General features: G+C 42.8%; 1 protein-coding gene across 1 annotated transcript; it reads right to left on the reverse strand.

The window, feature by feature from the left end:
• Positions 1-5913: 5913 nt before the first annotated feature.
• On the reverse strand, positions 5914-12919 carry LOC146631297 (CD48 antigen-like). Its single transcript, XM_085356496.1, has 6 exons — positions 12886-12919; positions 9234-9539; positions 7061-7354; positions 6860-6985; positions 6238-6287; positions 5914-5997 (listed from the first exon to the last, which is right to left on the reverse strand). Exons 1-6 carry the CDS (start codon positions 12917-12919, stop codon positions 5914-5916), a joined length of 894 nt encoding a protein of 297 aa, XP_085212622.1.
• Positions 12920-23036: the final 10117 nt, after the last annotated feature.

The raw sequence follows: 23036 nt of genomic DNA on the forward strand, positions 1-23036 counted from the left end.
TGTGCGCTCACTCAGGACAGCCTGAACATCTGGCTCAGCCATCCTTCCTCCTGCCCATGTTTTTGGTGTTAATATGACTTTTATTTTTATTTGTTCTCTCATCAGCTTCAAAACATAATGTAGCTCAAATCACTAGAAGATTAGCTAATGAAAACCTTCTGATCCACTAGTTTGTGGGATATTTATTCATATTCTGGTCAAACATGGCTTCAGTGGTTTTTTCTACGGTCCAGATGTGGATCCAGGTGACAGGAAATGCTTTTAATTTGAAGCACTGATGATGATGAACACCTCACACGACTCGTACCTTTGCAGGCTCAGCATCCATCAGCCACACCCACTAACAGCAGCTTCCCTCTACATCACTGCTCTTTGAAAACTACTGGAATTGGTGGCCTGGAAAATTAGGCCCTGGCGATCTGTTACCCCCAGAAGGCCGGAGTAACCTGTAAGAGCCGTTTATACTCATGTAGATTCATACTCAGGTTTTTACCTTTTTTGTTTCACAAAGCGTTAAAAAGGGAAAATCCCCAACTTAGACGTCACAGGATATTTTATTAAAGCAGCTTAGCAACAGTACAACAGAAACTCTTCTTTGATTAATAATAAAGAGGATTTATTTTTAGCAAAAGCACATGTAGATAAACTCTGGTATAGTACTCTTCATCATTTCAAACATAAAAGGCTGGAGGTTGACCTTTAACCTCTCAGGTGTGGTCAAAGGAGCTTGCAAAGAAAGGCGTCTGGACTTCTTTAAGTTACTTGAAGATCAGTTTGATGTAGTCTCTCTCTTCACTTGCATACCCACCACGGAGGCCGTGGAGACTGTCAGAAAACGACTACAAGAAGACAGCTCCTTGGAGGACAGGACCAACTTCACACCCGATCAGATCTGCACACTGTTAGACCTCTGCCTCACCACACATATTTAAATACAACGAAGGCTTCTACAGACAAAAACATGGCTGTGCCATGGGCTCCTCCGTGTCACCTATTGTAGCCAACCTTTACATGGAGGAAGTGGAGAGAAAGGCTCTTGGCTCTTTCAAAGGAAGAGTACCCAGCCACTGGTACAGATATGTGGACGACACCTGGGTCAAAATCAAGACACAAGAAGTGGAATCCTTCACTGCGCACATTAACGCTGTGGATAAAAACATCAAGTTCACCAGGGAAGACACAAAGGACAACTGTTTGCCTTTCCTGGACTGCGCTGTGCACATTGAAGAGAACGGCAACCTCAACATCGAAGTTAACCGGAAGCCCACACACACGGACCAGTACCTCCTCTTTGACTCCCATCACCCTCTGGAACACAAACTTGGAGTAATTAGGACCCTACACCACCGGGCAGAACATGTTCCCTCTAAGCCTGAAGGAAAAAAGAAGGAACACACACATGTAAAGGAAGCACTCAAAACCTGCGGCTATCCTAAATGGGCGTTCGTACAGTCAGCAAAGAGGCACAGAAAAGAAGACCAGACACCAGCGAGGGAGGATAAGAAGGACAGACGCAACAACATTGTCATCCCCTATGTAGCCGGTGTATCAGAGAAACTCAGGAGAGTTTCCTCCAAGCATGACATCCCGGTGTATTTCAGACCCAGCAACACGCTCAGACAGAGACTGGTTCACCCGAAAGATAAAACGCCAAAACACAAACTTAACAATGTGGTGTTTGCTGTACAGTGCAGCGAGGAATGCTCAGACCTCTACATTGGAGAGACCAAACAGCCACTTCACAAGCGCATGGCACAACACAGAAGAGCCACCTCCACAGGACAAGACTCAGCAGTCCATCTGCATCTAAAGGTCAAAGGTCACTCTTTTGAGGATGCCAACGTTCACATTTTGGACAGAGAGGACAGATGGTTTGTGTGACGGCCAGTGGGCTGGCCTTGTGTTTTGCTTTTGCTTTTACCTGTTTCTTGCAGGTAGGTGGAGCTGACCCAATTATTGATGCAGCACACCTGAGAGGGCCAGTCCCAGTGTATATAAAGACACCTTGACTGAACCAGGGTGGCTGGCTTTTGGCTCCTTCTGACGTGTTATGTTTATTTGGAAGTTTCAGTTATGGCTGTTATGTCCTTTAAATTGTCTTTAAGTTGCTTTACCTTATTTTCATTAAATATGTCTTACAGTCTTTAAAAGCCTGTGTGTGGTCTCCCATTTGTTTGTCACTTCCTATGAGCCGGGTTGTGACATATACATGTGTATAAAGAGGAGTGAAAGAAGCATCTATGTCCACTGTGAGCGACCATCTTTGAACAGAGGCGGGGTTTACGACACCAACTCTCTGCCATCTATAATCCAGTTTTGAGATCCTTCCCAGACGCCTTAACGCCCACTCACATCCTGGGCCATCTGACCTCAGGAATTCGCATGATAAGGTGGGGCCAGGTTTCACAATGAACTCACCCGAAACTCTGGCTGATTGGGACCCACGCCCAGTTTCCCACCTTGGCTCAGGCGATTAGAGGATCATCAGGGGGTCCTTTTGTCCCTCTGTGGGGGGAAACTCCCACTAGGTTTATATCTGGGACTCTCCACCATTTGACCTTAGAACTGAAGAAGCTTCTCAGATGAGAGGTGAAACGTCTTCAAGCAACTTAAAGAAGTCCAGACGCTTTTCTTTGCAAGCTCCTTAGACTACGATGACCTGGATGACTGAGAACCTTCAGACATAAAAGGACAATGCAGTTTAAAAATGAAAAGTTTTATATCACAAGTTGTGGATTATCTGTTTGCCCAGCTGGTAACATCTGGTGGACAAAGGTTGTTTCTCCGTCTCTTCTTTATTTTATTTTTTCACTTTTTAGTTCATTTGCTGTTATAATGCTGATACAGATACCGTCTGCAGCTTTATCAGCAAACCGTTAATACCAGCAAACATATCAGCCTCATATTTCAGGCTCTACTATTATTTTTATAAAGTTTCTTATATCTGAAACCAGGAAAGAAGCCTTGATCATGAAAACACAGGAGAATCTGATGGATTCATGATGTTGCTGTTTAACAGTCTGAGAATGAGTCAAGAATAAAAAGTGTGTGAGTGAGTTGCTGTGGGTGTGATCGGATCACGAGTGACACACTAATGAGGAATGCACAGAAACAACAACTCTGAATTATTTATGAACAGCTGAGCACAGACGGGGAGAGGCCGAGTTTATTCTGTAAGGCTGCAGATATCAGGCTGTAAATGTCCTTATTTCTACTGGATATTCTAACATGCTGCTCTGCAGACTTTACCTGTCCTGTCAGATCATGTTTCACCTGGAAAACTGAGAACAGGAAGTGTGGAGTTTGTTTTCAGCTACTTTATTAAATCCAAACTCCTCTCAGCCGCCGTCAGTGTTACAGGTCATGAGCTGATGGCAGGAGGCACAGTCGATGGGATATGATCACCGACGAGGACAGGATGTGATGCACAGGCTCTCCCGGTTCATGGGGAATGTTTTGAACAATTTTCTTTGTTCTAATGTTTTTCACCATTTCAGCACACATGCAGACGTGATGTCTGGCTTCAGATGTGAGAGTCAGTTAATGACTATGTGAAGGTCGGGCTGTAACTGTTCATGTGTTACTATTTATGACTCTAATAGCTGATCTGTCTCAGTGACGTATGTTTGGTTTTTGGAATCACGTATAAAAAAGTGTAAAACTGAGTCTGAGTGAAAACATGAAGGTCAGAGAACATTTCCTCCAGATTAATGTCACAGTTTACAAACCAAAGATATGAGAGGCAGCGACGTTTGTGCAGGTTAAACACTGTGAAATGTGTGTTTACAGGGAGCACACGTGACAGCGCTACAAATATACAGCAAGGCAATCAGAGAAGATGGAGACAAGTAACCACCAAAATAACAGTTATAATAGAACTGAAAGAAAACAGGAAGGTGAGAATGTAAACAGTAAACAAAGTAATAATCAGCCTTTGAATATTCAATAAGAAACAGGAGAGAAACACTTTGTGCGACAGCTTCATAGAGAGAGAACATGGAAACACAGCGAGGCGGCCAGAATAAGCACCAGACCTCCACCTCCCCGGCTCTTTCTTTGTCTCTTGCAGGGTTATTAACTTTCAAGAATGTACAACACCCTACACAATTCCCTCTGCAACCCACCCACAGACCCACAGACCCTCATTATGGTGTGGAGGGGGCTTCACAGACCTGCACACTCACATTCCAACTGTTATAAATCACATCTGTTTGTCACGCAGCTGAAAAGAAACTGACATCACAAACACTTGTAATGCTTTTATTTAACCGAACCTCCGCGCAGAGGGAGATCCTGCAATTGTAACCAGCAGATCTGAGGGGCAGCCCCTCCCTCAGTCCTACACAGATACACATTCAGCCTCACCCTTCGGGGGAGGGCCCGCCTGAGCTTTAAAACATGCAGACATACAGACCGTGGGGGTTCCCTTATATGGCAACAACAGCAACTGTTGTGTGTGGTGAGTGGTGTGCGTAGCGGTTTTTGATAAGGGCAACATGGGCGGTTGCCCAGGGCGACATCGTGCTGGGGGCGGAGTCATGGCATCTGCAAAAACATTTAAACCCACCAAACAGGCTAGGACCGCCCCTGTGTGGGCACCCTATCATCTAAACAAACGTGAGCACGTTTTGTTCTAGTCACTGTTTTCTTGTACTGGGATTCAAACCCACAGCCTTTTGAATCATGTTCCTGTGCATCTCTTACTAAAACGTGCTCACATAAAATCTGTTAAACAGTCTTTTCTTTGCTTTTATTCATTTTCTGATGTAAAAAAATGTCACCAAAATGAGACGCTTCTGCCCCCTGGTGGTGCTGTGTGGTCATTGCATTGATGTGCTCTCTCTTTACATTTACTTCATAATAAACTGTTGTTATGATTTAGTGAATTTAATTTAAAAATGTATTTAAAAAATAAAACATCACAGAGCTTCATTGACTGAGATCAGTAAGATGAGTGGGCATGTTCATTAACATTGACAGCAGCTGTGCTCCAAACGTCACTAAGCAGCTCTGCAGTGTGTGAACCGTTAGCTCTTTGCTATGGTCATTTTATCCACGTGGAGCTGAGGATGTGTGTGGATGTTTCCTGTTTGTGGTTTGGAAGTCAAAGAGTAGGAAGAGAAACACTCACAAAGCTTCTGTTATTTATTTCATGTATTTGCAGCAACAGTCGGGAAGATGAGAATAAATGACATCAAATCTAATTTGTGAACAGCTTGTCAGTGACCACAAGGGGGCGCCCTGTGAGCTGACGGAGGCAGTGATGAGCTCTGTGAGCTGCTGGAGTTTGAACTGTGGACAAAAGTGTGAAGTTAAAGGAGTGAATTAAAAGCAGAGAAATAAATCAGAGCTCAGTGAAGCTTTCAGTCCTCAGAGCAGCAGTAAGGCTCGTCCTGGAGATCTACATGCACTCACATCACAAATAAACCTTTGAAGGAATATTGATCAGAATCAAATGTGATTCAGTCTCTGCTCCTTTCTTCCAAGCCCAGCTGCTCCTCCTCACACACAGACCTTCCAAAGTTTCCTTCCCTCACCTCCTCTCCCCTTGTCCTAGACCCTCCCTCTGAGGATGCAAAGAGAGGAGGCGAGGAAGAGACGCGAGGAGAGAGGAGTCAAGGCAGCAGGTAGGTGACAGAGAGGGAAGTCTTTGCTTTGTTGCATCATTTGAATGATTTGACAGGTAAACATGACGTACAGCTGCGTCCTCTGTCCATTGTCTGGATACAGTCTTTTATGATCAGTGTCAGAGGAGCAGGTCAGAGGTCATGATGACGTAGATGGAAACTCTTCTGTGGCACATTCACACTGTAAAAATACACTTTATTCATAATCAATCCAAATCATCAGCACCAAAGGAAAACTTCTTTCCAGAGTCCAGCTTTCCTCGGACGTTCCAGCCAGTCACACCTCTCATGTGACGAGCACCAGTTTATAAGACACTGCTGTCAGACTGGAGCCATCACTGGTTCCCGATACAGCCGCTAAAATCCCACCCTGGAGAAGGAGAAACACAGGAATAAGCAACGCAGTGAAACATGGAGACGGCTGCTTCTGCTGGTGGAGAGCAGCCAGAGGGAGAATGTGATCTGTGTGGAAGTTCATGTTCCAGCAGAAGAACTGTGACTCCAACACACTCCTGACTTTAGTGTTTCGTGTGTTTGTTGTGTGTCTGCATGTAGTCAGCTTCCACTGAGCTGCATGGACTCTGAGCTGACGGTGTGAGCAGGTACCCACCTGTCTGCTGTCAGCTGTGCCAGTGTAAAGGAGCACTTCATCCACAGGAGCTGTGAAAACACAAAGTTCATGGAAGCGTCAGGTTAGACATGTGCCACCTACTCTGTCCACGTCTGCATGATACTCTGCAGCGTCAGGAGTAACTAGTTACTGCTGTAATCAGTTACAGTTGGTGAATGTTGGAGCTGAGTAAATGTAGAAAACAGCTGTGTGTGTCTCTTGTTGCAGCTTGTTTAAAGACAGCCGGCTCATCACAGCTGGATCAGCTGGAACACATGTGACAGGAAATGACCTCCAAGCAGCAGACAGGTGACTCTCACCTGCAGCACTTTCACACTTTCAGCTTCAAAGGATTTTTGGCTCAGTTGTTGCGTCTGTCAGAACCAGGTGGACCTGAGTCGGTCCAGTGAAAATACTCGGATTACTTCTTACATTTGTAGTAACTAATAATCTGTCATGTGTCTGCTCACAGCTGTTTCTGTGCTGGAGGACCGCTTTGGTTTGGTGGTTTGGTCATGGGGGGGTTGTTGCTGCACTTCCTCCATAAACATGTTTTACACTTTGATCTTCACGTCTCAGAACAAGATTACAAATATGAAAAGAAATATTCAAGAACACAAACCTCTGCCTGCAGCTTGTAGGAGTTTAAACTTGTCTTGGACAGGATGCTTCCTCTTCATGATGATGATGATGACGATGATGATGAGGGTAGCACTCAGGACACAGAAGATTATAATGAGGATGTTATCTGTCAAACAGGAAATCAGATGTCAGCAAACACAGTGAACAACATGTTTAAAATCACAGTTGGAAATAATCTCACAGGTTCTTGGTTTATTCGAGCTGTTGGTGTCGTTGTCGTCTGTGTCTCCACAGGTGGATCTCACACGGACAGGAAGAGTTTTCTCCTCTGCAGGGTTTGCAGCCACACATCTGTAAGAGGAGCTGAAGTCCTGTTTGTGCACAGTGAGAGGCAGAGAGAGCGCAGAGCTGCTCTGGTTCAGCATCTGCTCGTCTTTAAACCACAGCAGTGTGGTCTCTCTGTCCACCCGACACAGTAAGGAGCAGCTCTCAGAGCTGGAGTTCAGCTTAGTCACATTAGGTGTTGGTACAGGATCTGGAGGAGAAAAGTGATGGAGAATAAAAATAAACATCAGAAAATTTTTTTAACTTTCAGCTTTTTGTTAGTGAACATCATCAGGACAGCAGAGCTCTGGTTATTGCTGCTTTAATGCAGTCAGTGAACATTAATTTGAAACTGCTCATCTCAAACACAGCAGAGACAGCAGACTGCCAAACCTCCATTATATCCATTTGAATCTCATTATAAAGGTTTATGAGGGATTTCTCAGGTTTCCTGTCAAACTAGCATCACTATCAGCAGAAGGTGCTGAAGAGGACACAGAAGAAACCAACGCTCTGATTCAAATCCTCATGAAAGGAAGAAAAAAGCCCATTAACAACAACAAAAAGCTCTAAACAGGTTAAACTCCTGAGGCTCCTGCTGTGCACCACAGCTCATCCATGATGCTTTGTCCACATTCGTCTAGTTTCACTTTGATTCTGATGTGAAAAGATGTTAAAAATCCAAATTTCATGTGAAGAAGACACAGGACAGGGAATCTATTGAACTGGAGGAGCCATCAGAGCATCACCAAAGAAGTAATAATTATTTATAATTTTATTATAAATCAGGATTTAAAATCCAGGCTATAAATGTTTAATTCAACCTTCACGTCTCTGCACAGATATGAAGTCGTGCATTTTTCTCAGGAAGTGACTGAACTGCAAACAAACATGCAGCTACAGCTCAGCATGTTTGTTTGAGCTCATCTCAAAGTGATGGAGCTGTAAAGGTGACTTTGATGTTTCTGACAAATCACTTTCATGAAGAAGTCTCAGCTGTACGATGAAGCTGAACGACACCATCACTGATATGAAACTTCAGGAGCTGCTGAGGACAAACAGCCTGAGTCAGACTTAAGGAGGTTGATAGTTTTCACAGGTTTATGAAACAGGATGTTGGGAGTTTGTGAGGATCTAAAGATGCCAGCGTGGTTTCCTTCAGCTCAGGCAGGTCATTGAGCAGCAGCATCTTCAGCTTCAGTGCTGAGCTCCATCAGTCTGATCCATTTATTTGGACATGTTTAAGGTTTCCTGTTCCACAGACTCACAGCAGGAAACACAGAGACATGATTCTGTGTGTGGGTTCCCGTAACTACATGACTGTCGTTGGTTTCCTACGACACAGACAGCAGCTTTGTAGTCAGACACAAACATTACAGCACAATGTGTTGCTTCATGAGTGGAAACCACAGCTCGTGTTTTGTAATGTGTTCCTCTCACAGCAGCAGCCACAGGAAGTCACCATCAACAACAAACCCGTCAAAATAAAAGTGTCTGTTCTGCTTTTTAGGCAGTGTAACACTGTAGGCCACACAAGACTGACAGGTGGCAGCTGGGCTGTTCACATATACATGTTTCACAGTAAGAAGTAACTGTTAATGCTTCATAAAGAAGTTCAATACCTTAGAAACTCACAGGGTGCTGTGCTGAGCTGTGATTGGGCGATAGTTAGGCACTAGTGGGAACATGGCCAATGAGGCTTTGTGTTACTTCTCTGTGGATTCACGTGACCATGAAATGGGAAACATGTTCAAGTAAACAGGAAGTTTTGTGTTTTGGTTTAAAAAAGCTGTTAAATAAAAACGTGTTAATTTCAGTTGTTCTGCAGGATTTTCTAAGAACAGTGTTTAAAGTTTCTGCTTTGTCCTGTTCTTTCATTCACTTTGTACAGATCAGTAATGTTGGTGAAAACACTGAAGTCAAAGCTGATTATTCCTTTCACACCAGACATTTGTGGGATTATAAGAACAAAAAGCTGTTTTTATTCTGAAGTGATGATATGACCAAACTAATGAGGAACATACAGACTGAGGTCACATATGGAGCTGGGATGTTGCACAAAAACATACCAGAGTAAATGTGAGACTTACCGTACACTGTGAGCTTATATGATGATTTCCTGTTTCCTTTTCTTGTTTTAGAGTCAATGACATAACTCCCTGAGTCGTCCCTCTGCAGCTCTGTGAGTGTAAAGAGTCCAGAGTTTCTGTCCCACTGAAGTCTGTTCTTGTAAATGTCCTCTGATATGTCAAATTCCCCCTTAATCACATCAGCAATAATCTTTCTTCCATATGACAGATATCCTTTCTCCAGCACAGAGTCAGGTAGAGTGATGTTTCCTCCCACAGTGCCCGTCAGGTTCTTCTTCACTTCCTCAGAAGCAGAAAATCTCATCACTGTAAAATATGAAGAGATCCAACAGTCAGTGAGAACTTTAATGAAAGTGATCAGAGATCTTACAAAGAGCCACAGAAAGTAAGTGAGGATTAACTCCAGGCAACATGAAGCACGAGGAGGGTGAAGCTGATACATGTGAGCTGCATCAGTGACAGGAGGAACTCAGCCTCACACATTTTACACCAATCACAACAACTTCTTACTTTTTGATCTGGTTGTGACAAACTAAACATTTACAGCTGCAAAAAGGTCGTTGGTGTCGAATAATGTTCAAATGTCATGAAGCCATATTTTATTCACAATAGAAGATAGAAAACATTTGACATGTTTAAACTGAGAGAGCTCATTTTTAATCTGATGGCAGCAACACGTCTGTAAACGCTGGACGGGGTCATGCTTCCTCTGCAGACGTGCAGACTGATCAACTTGTTTGTTTCTGAGAAACTCGGCCTCTCGAAGACTCTTTGTACCCGATCATGTCACTGACCTGAGATCTGCTGCCATCAAACACAAAGTGATCTCATGAAACAGTGAAATATCTCAGTTTAATACAACAGAGATTCAACATGATTTTATTCAACAAACCTCAGAGTTTCTTCAACATTTAGTCCAAGTTTCAAATTAAAGCACGAAGAAAGAAAAAACTGTTTGAAAGGATCGACGGCCAAACATGTGCAGTAAGTTTGATATCTGAGGTTTACAATAGTGAAACAAAACAATGGACAAATCTTAAGTAGAAAGAAAAAATAGACTTGAAGAAAACAGAAGTTATCTAACGTCAAATGAAACTAACATCTGTGAACAACCAGCTCGAGACGTTCACAGTAAAAAACGATGATGACTGTGAGCTGTGGTCACGTCTGTGGAGCCGACGGTTTGGAGAAGAGAGAGTGTGGACCCAACAGCAGACGATGCAGGCAGGTGGTGAACAACAAGCGAGACTTTAACTGCTGAACTAAACTACAAACAACAGCAAAGGAAGGATTTGGGGTTGATTGATTGATTGATTGATTGATTGAATCTTTATTTTGAACATATTGAAAAAGTATAACAACATAGAATTAAAAGAGACAAACAAACAAAGCAAAACAAAAGGAAAATGAGCAACTACAAATAACGTTCATGTTCAAAAAGGAGCAGGAAGAAGCATAAGCTTATTTAATCCCACCCCCTTTTCCACTATCTAGTAATCAACAGAATACAGAAATCCTCCTTACAATTACATTATATGTTACATGTATTTAAAATAAATAAATAAATAAATAATTATATGTATATCTATCTTTCTATCTATCCATATATACATGTATACACATACACACATATACTCATTTTCAAAAACCCCAGTTACACCTCAAAGGATACACAACCTACAGATATATACACCCAAAATACACGTGCACCCACACACAGATGAAAATATTGGACAAGGACACCCTATCAAATCTCTCCCTCGTCCCTCGTCTCCTTAAACTGCTGTTTAAACTGCGCCATGCTTGGACTTTGCTTCATATCTTTACTTAGTCTGTTCCACAGCTTCACTCCACACACAGAGATGCAAAAACCTTTTAATGTTGTACGGATACGAGGATGTTTTAAATTTAATTCCCCCCTCAAATTGTATCCCCGTTCTCTTTTAGAAAACAGTTTTAGAATATTGTCAGGAAGCAGGTTATTTATTGCTTTATATATAATTTGTGCTGTGAGAAAATGAACCAGATCTGTGAATTTTAGAATTTTTGATTTTAAGAATAGTGGATTTGTATGATCTCTGTAACCAGTTTCATGGATTATCCTTATGGCCCTTTTTTGTAATATAAAGATTGATGATAGCAGACGTTTGTAAGTATTGCCCCAAACCTCTGCACAGTAATTCAAATACGGTGCAATCAGGGAACAATAGAGAATGTGTTTGACTTTACTCAAGATTGAAACACTTCTTCCAATTTTGTTATCTATATGATTTATATGTGACTTCCAGATTAATTTTTCAACTATAATCAGACCAAGAAACTTATGTTCAAGTACTCTTTCAATGTCCACACCATCTATATGAATCTGCACTTGCATTTCTAAGGGAATTCCTAAATAAGACTATTTTAGTTTTACTTAGATTTAGCGATAGTTTGTTCCTGTTAAACCATTTTTTTAATTTTGCACATTTCTGAAGTAATTGTATCCAGCAGCTCCTTTAGATTCCCACTAGAACAAAAAATATTTGTGTCATCTGCAAATAATAAAGGGGTTACTGTCCTGCCCAAGGATATTTGGCATACAGACTAGGGGAGCCAGGAATCGAACCACCAACCTTCCAATCAGTAGAGGACCTGCTCTACCGCCTGAGCTACAGCCACCCTGTAAATTCTCAAACACGTAGCCTAAAGCAGACGACTCGTAAGCTGGAGAGGAAATGGCGTGTCACAAATCTAGAGGATCATCATTTAGCCTGGAGAAATAGTTTGCTGCTTTAAAAGAAAGCCCTCCGCAAAGCCAGAACATCTTACTATTCGTCACTGATTGAAGAAAATAAGAACAACCCCAGGTTTCTCTTCAGCTCTGTAGCCAGGCTGACAAACAGTCAGAGCTCTTTTGAGCCAACCATCCCTTTAACATTAACTAGTAATGACTTCATGAACTTCTTCACAAATAAAATTTTTATCATTAGAGAAAAAATGACCAGTAATCATCCCACAGATGTAATATTATCTACAGCTACTTTCAGTACCATTGATGTTAAATTAGACTCTTTTTCTCCAATTGATCTTTCTGAGTTAACTTCAATAATTACTTCCTCCAAACCATCAACGTGTCTTTTAGACCCCATTCCTACAAAACTGCTCAAAGAAGTCCTGCCATTAATTAATGCTTCGATCTTAAATATGATCAACCTATCTCTAATAATCATCTATGTACCACAGGCCTTCAAGCTGGCTGTAGTTAAACCTTTACTCAAAAAGCATCTCTAGACCCAGCAGTCTTAGCTAATTACAGGCCGATCTCCAACCTTCCTTCATATCATGATAATGTGATGTCTGTGAGATCATTATGATCACACTGTTCTTCAAACTTTGTCATGAAGCTGATTTCTTGTTATGAAGCCTGGAAGGATCCAAAGACAAACTTCATCCTCCACATCTGGCAGACCAAACATCTGCTGACAGATGCAGTGAAGCTGCTTCTGTTGGTCTGTCAGCTGTTTGTTCAACAAACACGTTTCTGACTGAACAGTTTGTTCACAGGTAAAAGCTGCATCGCTCTAAGAATGAGCCAAACACCTGTTTTTGTCACTGATACACAGAAGAATGATTTTAGGAGCCTGAACAACAACGAAGAAGAAGAACTTACCTAAAAACACGAGAATAAAGCTCATCTGAGGCATCGTGACTTCCTGTTACTGTGGAGGGTTTTTACACGAAGAAGCCAAAATAGCCTCTCTCTCTCTCTGTTTAGCTCTCTCGCTTGCACTGCATGCTGGGAGTTTGGTGGGTGTGAGTTTTTCATTAAATGCTTTTTCAGTTTTCTCACTGTGTTTGTTGTGTGATCGTTTCAGAGCTGTCTGTGATTGTTAGTTTGTTGTGTTTTTGGGGGACGCCGTCTTTGAAGCATGGAGTCAGGGTGGAGCTGCAGCCGAGCACCACCCTCGAGCAGGTGCCGTTGGCTGTAGGAGAGCAGGTGGATGAATAGAGCGGTTGTCATTCTCTGAAAGAGCAGGGGTTTGTCAGCCAGCTTAGAGAGCGGATGTCTCGTTGGTATCTAGATATAGTAGATATGTAGCTGCTTCATCTTATGCACACACTTACTGTTTTAGTGCCACCACCTGGTCGTCTGGAAGAGGTGCAGCAGCTTCTGGTGAAGTTTGTCTGGTCTGGTCAGCATTGGCCTGTATCTTCCTGTGTCAGAGGGGGAACAAGGACTAATGGACGTTTTGTCTTTAGCCTACAGACTGCACAGAGGCTGCTGTACGACTGTGGTTACTGCTGGCTGACTTCTGCTCGTTGCTTCTCAGGAGAGCGGGCCAGCCTTGATTGGATGGTACCATATCACCCTATTAGAGCGCTCCGCTCTCGCTCTGCAGGCCTACTTGTTGTTCCTAGAGTATTTAAAAGTAGAATGGGAGGCAGAGCCTTCAGTTTTCAGGCCCCTCTTCTGTGGAACCAGCTTCCAGTTTGGATTCAGGAGACAGACACTATCTCTACTTTCAAGATCAGGCTTCAAACTTTCCTTTTTGCTAAAGCATATAGTTAGTGCTGGACCAGGTGACCTTCGACCTTCCTTTGGTTATGTTGCCTTCTTTTCACTCCCCGTGTGTTGCATGTCATTAACGTTGCCTCGTCTCTGCTCTCCTTCTCTTCCCCCCATCAGGTCTCAGCAGGTGGCCCCGCCCCTCCCCGAGCCTGCTTCTGTTGGAGGTCTCTGTCCACAACACAGCTACGAACAACACAAGCACAGTGCAAAACCTCCCACACCATCTATTTTTACTCGTGTACAAGTACATGTAAGTACTGCAGGGAGAGTCTGATGCAGTCACAGTTATGTTGAACTCGTCCGGTCCTGATGCTGCCGTCACAGATCATCACATTTCTCTCCCACAAACATGCAGCACTGCTGTGGATACTGCAATGAATACTGCAATGAATACTGCATTAATACTGCAATGAATACTGCAATGAATACTGCATTAATACTGCAATGAATACTGCAATGAATACTGCATTAATACTGCAATGAATACTGCAATGAATACTGCATTAATACTGCAATGAATACTGCAATGAATACTGCATTAATACTGCAATGAATACTGCATTAATACTGCATTAATACTGCAATGAATACTGCATTAATACTGCAATGAATACTGCAATGAATACTGCATTAATACTGCAATGAATACTGCAATGAATACTGCATTAATACTGCAATGAATACTGCATTAATACTGCATTAATACTGCAATGAATACTGCATTAATACTGCAATGAATACTGCATTAATACTGCATTAATACTGCAATGAATACTGCATTAATACTGCAATGAATACTGCATTAATACTGCATTAATACTGCAATGAATACTGCATTAATACTGCATGAATACTGCATTAATACTGCATTAATACTGCAATGAATACTGCATTAATACTGCATTAATACTGCAATGAATACTGCATTAATACTGCATTAATACTGCAATGAATACTGCATTAATACTGCAATGAATACTGCAATGAATACTGCATTAATACTGCAATGAATACTGCAATGAATACTGCATTAATACTGCAATGAATACTGCATTAATACTGCATTAATACTGCAATGAATACTGCATTAATACTGCAATGAATACTGCATTAATACTGCAATGAATACTGCATTAATACTGCATTAATACTGCAATGAATACTGCATTAATACTGCATTAATACTGCAATGAATACTGCATTAATACTGCATTAATACTGCAATGAATACTGCTGTAACTACTAGTAGATTGTCCGTCTTGCTGCTGCAGCATGATGACCTGTTTCCTGCTGAGGAAACCACGAGTGCTTCCTGTTCTGTGACAGCTCCACAGTGGGGTTCAGAGGAACGCTGCACACCGTCCACAGTCTCAGGTCAGTGGGGTCGACCACAGTCTGAGATGTGACAGCAGAGACGTCGTGAGCTCTCAGCTCTCATTTCTACAGAAACGACCACAGAAGCCTCTCACAGCTCTGTGTGTCTGAGCTGTGAGAGGCTTCAAACACCACCTGAGACTTTTACTGATCACTGTCACACTAACAGGGTAACATGCTGGCAGCACTCAGAGACACATTCATGGAGGAATAACTGCAAACTCCTTCAGAATGAAAGCTGCTGTACTTGGAGGTGTTTGTGATATAAATGTCTGCAGATGCTGCTCAGCTCCTGTTCCTGTGTCAGCTCACAGAACATCGTTAGCATCATATTTACACTCGTGTCGAGCACGCAAGGGCCTGAAGAATGAGCCCACAGCTCCACTAACAGACAGAGAGCAGGAGGAAAACTGTAAATGTGCAAACAGAAACGGGACCAAACCGTAAAGAACAAAAATATGAGGAACTCTGTGAGGGGCGGAGTCAGTGGGCAGGTGGCGCTGTGCTAGCTCTGAGACCTGCACGTTATCTGGAGTGACAGAACTGTTTCATATATGAAGTTATAGATGCTCCAACACTCACTTTCACTTTGCTAAGAATCAACTGAAGCCAAACTGTGACCTCAGGGAGGTTCAAATGACACGTTCAGTCCTCCTTTAGTGACCTCTGACCTCCACTCTGAGAAAAATGACCTGTCGCATCTAAAAGTTATTTTTAATTATTATTATTTTTATCTTTAGCACATGAACATTTGATTTTACACTGAAACACAGAAAGACTGCAGTTTGCTGCCTCTGTGCTCCTCTGTGAGGCCTCAGGAACAACAGACTCTGATGCTTTGATTAATTATGCTGAACAAACCTCTAAATATAAAAAACTAAAATAAATCTCATCATTTAATGTTAATGAACTCTTTAATATTCATAAGAAACAGTCAAACCCTCAGTCGATGATGTGTTTGAGGAAATGTTAAATGGTTGAAAGCAGGTTTGATGTAAATGATCACGTTTCACAGCTGCTGACATGGTTGCATAATCATAACCAGCTTCATTGTGTTCTGTGGCTTCTGTGTCTGTTGGAGGCTGTGAGTCAGGCCTGTGCTTCACTTACAGACCACATTTAATCCAGCTGTGACACACCTGCTCATTTCTTCACATCACCTCCAAACAGACCTCACAGAGTCATCACACAACACAACTGCTAAGTTGGGAAGAGCATCATAAGTTTTAAATAGTAAAAATGTAATAATAAAGTAAATTAAGACCAAGTTTGTGAACACTTTCTGCATCAGCTGGCCTTCTCTCACTGAACACAAGGGGGCGCACTGTGAGTTCATAGAGCAGGGTCGGAGGGCCGGTGTCCTGCAGGTTTAGATGTGTCCTTGATCCAACACAGCTTATTCAAATGTCCTCCTCAACATGTCGTGAAGTTCTCCAGAGGCCTGGTGATGAGCTAATCATGTGACTCAGGTGTGTTGACCCAGGGTGAGATCTGCAGGACACCGGCCCTCGAGGCCTGGAGGTCCCACTGCGTCACAGAGGCAGTGATGAGGAGTTTGAACTGTGGACAAAAGTGTGAAATTAAAGGTGTGAGTTAAAACCACTGAAATAAATCAGTTTGGTGATGATGATGATCTTTCAACTCATGTACTGATTCAAGGTTCTTTATTTGTCACATGCATAGTTATACAAGTATAACACACAGTGAAATGTAGCCTGACACGCTCCTCGACATGTGCAAAAATGATGGGGGGGGGTTAGAGGAAGAACATCATATATATCTACATATAGTATATACACTGGGTGAATGTGCAGTAGTAGCAGCAAGCAGGTGAATTCTGTACATTAATATGAATAGACATCTGACTATTTTACAGGATAGACAATATAAACATATTTAAAATTAAAGGAATTGAAATGTACATTGTGCCTTGGTTTAGAGTGTCTTACTCACTTCTTTTTTTATATATCCCAGCCTCTGGAATCTCCCTTCACCCGTCTGACTCACCTGTCTGCATTGCATCACCTGTCTGCATTGCATCCTGCTCTAACAGCTGCTCTCAGTTTATAAGATAAGATAAACGTCTATCAGTCCCACGAGTGGGAAAGCTGCTTGGTCAGGCAGGATGAAGGACCCAAAATGCAGGACTCAGAAACAGGAAGTTAAACTTAAAGTGCAGCTTTTATTGTTGGAGAAACTCTGCATGAATACAAGGAAACAAAACAAGAAACTCCAACTCCAGGCCTCGAGGGCCGGTGTCCTGCAGGTTTAGATGTGTCCTTGATCCAACACAACTGATTTAAATGTCTAAATTACCTCCTCAGCATGTCTTGAAGTTCTCCAAAGGTCTGGTAATGAAGTCATGTGATTCAGGTGTGCTGACCCAGGGTGAGATCTAAAACCTGCAGGACACTGGCCCTCGAGGCCTGGAGTTGGACTGGGGAAGCTAAACAATGAGCAGCGAACTGGAAAACGATCATAACGCAGCAGTGATGACAGCACAACGCTGACAGAGAGAAACACAGGACTTAAACACACAGACAGCATAACGAGAGGATGGGGAACAGGTGGTAATTAGAGCTAACGACACAAGGGGAAGCAAAACCAGCCGCACCGCACACAGGAAACAGACTGTCAAAGTAAAACAGGAAACACACGACAGAGGCACCGATTGATACTGAACAAAGGGAACAGAGACAGGAGTAACAAACTGCGACATGAGACACGACCGGCTGTGGACAAGAAAATAAACATGAAGACAGAACTAAACCTCAGAGCTAAAAAATCACAGACTGAAGAACCGAAGAGCAAGAATACAAAACAGATCAGATCAATAATAATAATGATGCAAAATCCAAACACTGGGTCACCAACGCAGGACCGTGACATGTGTGCTGGATGCTGTGGTTGGGGAGCAGTGACCAGGGCGTGTGGAGGAGGTGTGATGTGGGGGTGGGTGTGTCTGCGGTCGATGCTGGAGACTCATCCTGGATGAATCTCACCTGTTAAAGAAGCGAGTCCCATCCCCCACAGGCAGGGAGTTTTGATCTTTGTGGCCTGAGATGGTTCCACGCCCTCTCCAGGTGCTTTTCCATCTCCATGTAAAAGAGGAGGAGCTACAGCTTCCAGTCCAATGAGCTTCCAAATGTCTGGCCCTTTGTCTGTGACACTCTGAGACTGTATATAAAAGATGGCATGCAGTCTTTGGGTCTTGTTGTTGGCTTCATGTTTCAGCTCTGGGCAGCAGCTGTGTTCAGTAATCAGACTTCAACCTTTCAGCCAAAGCAGGCGGGACACATTTGGTTTATGCAAACTTTATGCAAATGAGAGAGCAGCAGCCTGCTGTGAAACCCCCACAGCTCTGTGAGATCAGGCTGCTCTGACAACAAGCTTAATGTTGTCACGACAACACAGACTCATCCACATGCATCAGGTGGAGTCGTCACTCTCTGTGGGAGTCTGTTCTTTTTATGGTTTGACTTCATCACCACGAACAACAGCAGCTGTCGCCGCTCAGTCTGATGCAGTCAGAGCTAAAGTCGTGTTATTATCTTGACTTCAGGTCGTTTATCTTCTTTGTGAAACATGAAAACAGACAAAGTGTGCAAACAAGAGCCCTGAGATAACGAGGACGGGAACCGAGTGCAGGGTTGGATGTGAACACGTTAACAGTGGATCCTTCTTCCTCTTTGACACAGTTCACATGAAGGTGTCAGGATGAAAGCACCTGTCTGCCTTTGTCTGTGTAGGGGGCGTGGCTTCACCTTGTTAACCATCTGTCACGCGTGTGTTTTATGCTTCCCCCTCTGCAGTATTTCACTAACGACATGTGTAAATACGCTTTATCGTGTTCTCAGGTCACCTTCAGCTGAGGAGTTTATTCAGCTCTGACCAGTTTTAACTTCAGGCCCTGTTTCACAAACCCAGCTCCGCCCTCACCAGTTACCTCTGTTCTCCATCACTACATCCACACCATCTTCTACCTGCAGCTGCCCTTTGACAGCTTCAGTGTTTAAACTCAAAAATCCTCCAAACATTTATCTGAAACCTTCACACGTGGAGGTGGAAACGATGAATGAATGAACAGGTTTCGTGTTTTGGTCTTTTCGTCTGCTCGCTGTGACCCTGCAGACACATCGGGCTTAAATACAAAAGGTATTGTTCTCAGTGAACTCTGATGAGATCAGGTGACGTGAGACAGCTGCAATGAGACGACGGCATTGGGGAATTTTTTGTAAGCATGGGTGTAACCTGAGGATGAATGAGAGCATTTTTTCAGCAGACACTAAACGTCTACTGAGATACAAAAATATACCAAACTTCCTCCAAACCTGTAAGTTACACTGACTCCTATACGATTATAGGTGTTGGCCAGAGGGGCCGATGGCGCGATATGGCAGCCTCGCTTCTGTCAGTCTGCCCCAGGGCAGCTGTGGCTACAACCGTAGCTGCTTCCACCAGTGTGTGAATGTGAGAGTGAATGAATAGTGGCATTGTAAAGCGCTTTGGGTGCCTTGAAAAACGCTATATAAACCCAATCCATTATTATAACTTAAATGTTTGAATGTGTTTCTCAGCCAGTGAATGTAATCTGATTCTCACAAAGAGAGAGAGAGCTGGAAGCTTTTCATCCTCAAACATGCACAAAAGTATGAAATGTATGAAACTGTCCCTGCTGCTGTTTCTCAGGAGACTGGGAGGAACCAGAGTCTCAGTTTCCTCCTTTTCTTGTTTAAAACATCAGGACACGCTGATCTTTCTTCCATGTCCTGTTTTTTCCACAGCGAGCTTCTGCAAAACAAATCTTTCCAAAAACTCTCCTATAAACACCAAGTTTAAATATTTGTCTCTGTTTGTTTCACTGCTTCTGTGCAGATTAACAGAAAAATGAGACGATGAATTCAGAGGGAAGAGAAGCAGAGTTCCTCTGTGTGTCAGTGAAATGTGAAGAAACGTTTTACAAGTCTGGACTTATTCACACCAAACACTCACAGCCTCCCTGTGCCTGAGCTCAGTTTATTCCATTTAAAAGTGCATTAATATATTGCATTAGTGTTGATGGAGGCCTGACTCAGTGCAACAGTGACTAAAATGATATCATGTTGTTTGTTTTGCGTTCCTTTGTTTTTTGTGCGTCACATGTTCGATGTTTTGGTCCAAACAATAAAAGCTGATGAAGAGTGTGCTCACTGAGCTTCACAGCAGGATGTAAGGACCCATCAGTTCCTCTTCTTTTATTGACTGTTTCAGCCGTTATGAAGAGCAGCTGCTGCTTTTCCAATGAATTTGCATAATTTATAGTTTCACTGTCACGTCCAAGTCAAACACCAGCTGAAGTCTGCACAGAGGCACAACAGACACTTTAAAAACCTGCATTAATAACTGAACTTAAGGTCAGTGCACTAAGATGAGGAGCATGAACTGTTTCATAATCTCAGGTCTGCTCGCTCTCAGTCTGAAACACTACAGAGGAAACTGAGCCAGACGCCTCACAGAGGGTTTCTCACTGTCACAGGTCTTCATGTGGTCGGAAGAAGCAAGTTTCTGTGTTAGAATCTGAAGTAGATTTAAAGCTTTTTGGAAAGGCCGAAACATTTCTGTAGATCTCTGATCTGCATCCTGTTTCAATAACTGATTTCTAACAAACAGATCATGTTTCTGTTCTCAGAAAACTGGAGGACGTGTGCTCAGATAGAAAGTTGTACAGGTGGGTCTGAGTGGGAGTTTAGCCCTGACCGCTGCACGCTTCTCTAATAAGCACAGTCCATATTTATAACACTGTGTGGGCTGATGCATCAAACTGCTCTGTGCTGGAGGAGCAATGATGCTCCTGCCTCAAACATCGTCTTTAATTCAACAACTTTCCAAAAAGACTGGAGGTGTGTTTTTTCCACAGCCGTGAGCCTGTGTGGTCTGCACGTGTGCGAACTGTTCCATCTAGTGTGAGCAGCGTCCCACAGGTGGAAAGGTCGAAAGCCAGAGACTGCGTGACAAACGCTGTGCGCTGTGGTCGTGGCTGCAGAAATGAAAGCAGAGCTGATGATGTCTTCAGTGGCTCTGCAGAGCTGTGGCACACCAGACCGGACCGAGTAGCCACACAGCAGCTTCTGTTAGAGGCACATTCGTTCCACATTTGACAGAACAGGAAACATGATGTGGTTTAGCTCTGCAGGCATGCTGCTGCAGCTTCTGCTGCAGGTACTCTGCCAGTGCCACTGTTGCATGTACAGCTAATTCATTGTTCCCAGATAACGAGCAGCCACATCCTGTCACATCCTGTTTGCTGCTCTCTTCCATCGTCAGCAGCTACTTTGTCCCAGAGAAAAATGATCAGCCAGGCCAAAGACGAGGGCCACGCTTTTTACATAAGCCACTGCTTTTGTATCTGTGAGGTCAACATGTGTTTGTAAGTGTTTCAGACGGACGAGTCGTCCAGCAACGCATTTACTGAAGTCTGTGTGCAGGCTGCAGGTTGCAGGACCATGCAGGCCTCAGAGGATGTCGACTGGTTTTCCTGGTTATTGCTGGTATTTGTGTGTATTTGTGTGTATTTGTGTGTATTTTATCAACTATTTCAAAATGAATTCTTCTTTGTTTCTTTTGTAATTTGGATGGTTTGATTTCAGCTGTGCATTTGTGAGTGAGCCCTGAGCAGTGCATTACTGTGTGTGTGTGTGTGTGTGTGTGTGTGTTGTTAATGTGAATTCTATATTTAAACAGGAACATTTGTTGAATTAATTGAAACAGTTTTTAAACTGTGTGGCGAGAATAAGGCGTATCATTCAGAGCCATCTTTATTTACATCTCACCACAACACACCCCGTGTTTTTAACTAGGCGGGCGTGATTAAGGATGCTGTGCAGATGCGTCCGCCCTCCCTGCACGGCACCGCAGACCACGCCCCACCACAAACTGCATTTGTTCAGAATAAATGACTTCAAATATATTTTGTGCTTCGTCACGCTGACGTGGTGACACGACTCAGACATGTTTATAATCACAGGCATCATGAACAATATTTATTTATCATTTGAAATAAACAGAGCTCTGTGGACGCTTTTATTTGGATCATTTGTATCGATGAGACCACAGCGAGTGCTTGTAGTCGAGCACTGAGGCCTGATGAAGCTTTCAGTCAGCACGGAGACGTTTATTAATCTTACTGAGGCTGAACATCAGCAGCAAAGCTGTTTGTCACGTGCAGGAAACCAGTCAGGATGTCCTTGTTTGTTCTTTAAACCAGTTTCTCAGGCTGGTTCTATTGGAGCAGCAGCTGCCATCTTTGTTTACAGCTGCTGTTAAAAATGGCACGTTTGCTTCCACAGTGTAAAAACAGAAGAGGAAATTTGCTCTTTTTTCTCTTCCCTCTGACCTTTCCTCAATCCTGTTTTGTGCTTCCTCGTGTCCTCTGTCCTGCCTCTGACCCACAAACTGATCTTACAAATGTCTCAGTTCCTGATCGGTGACAGAATCTGTTCACTGAGCTTCCAAAGACTGACGTGAGTTTCAAATTCAAATTTTCAAATTCAAATTTTATTTGTCACGTACACAGTCATACACAGTACGATATGTAGTGAAACGCTTGGACAACTGCTCGTGACCTAAAGAAAACAAAAAAAGGAAAAGGCTATGAATAAGATAGGAAATAAATATGAAAAATTAAAAAGGGTAAATTTAACTAAGAAGGAATAGAATATAAATTAAGGTTAAAAATGAAATAACTGTACAACACACTGGGAAAGAATAAGATAAAAAATATAAATTAAATTGAAAATAAAATAACTGTACAACAAAATACACAATATAGAACTATATAAGAATGTATGAACAAAATACACAAGAAGTATAAATAAATATATACATAATAACAGCAGCAG

This window comes from Diplotaxodon limnothrissa, linkage group LG6 (genome assembly GCF_057381915.1).
Source record: "Diplotaxodon limnothrissa isolate DT_005_m linkage group LG6, D_limnothrissa_male_GT1.1, whole genome shotgun sequence".
Lineage (NCBI taxonomy): Eukaryota > Metazoa > Chordata > Actinopteri > Cichliformes > Cichlidae > Diplotaxodon > Diplotaxodon limnothrissa.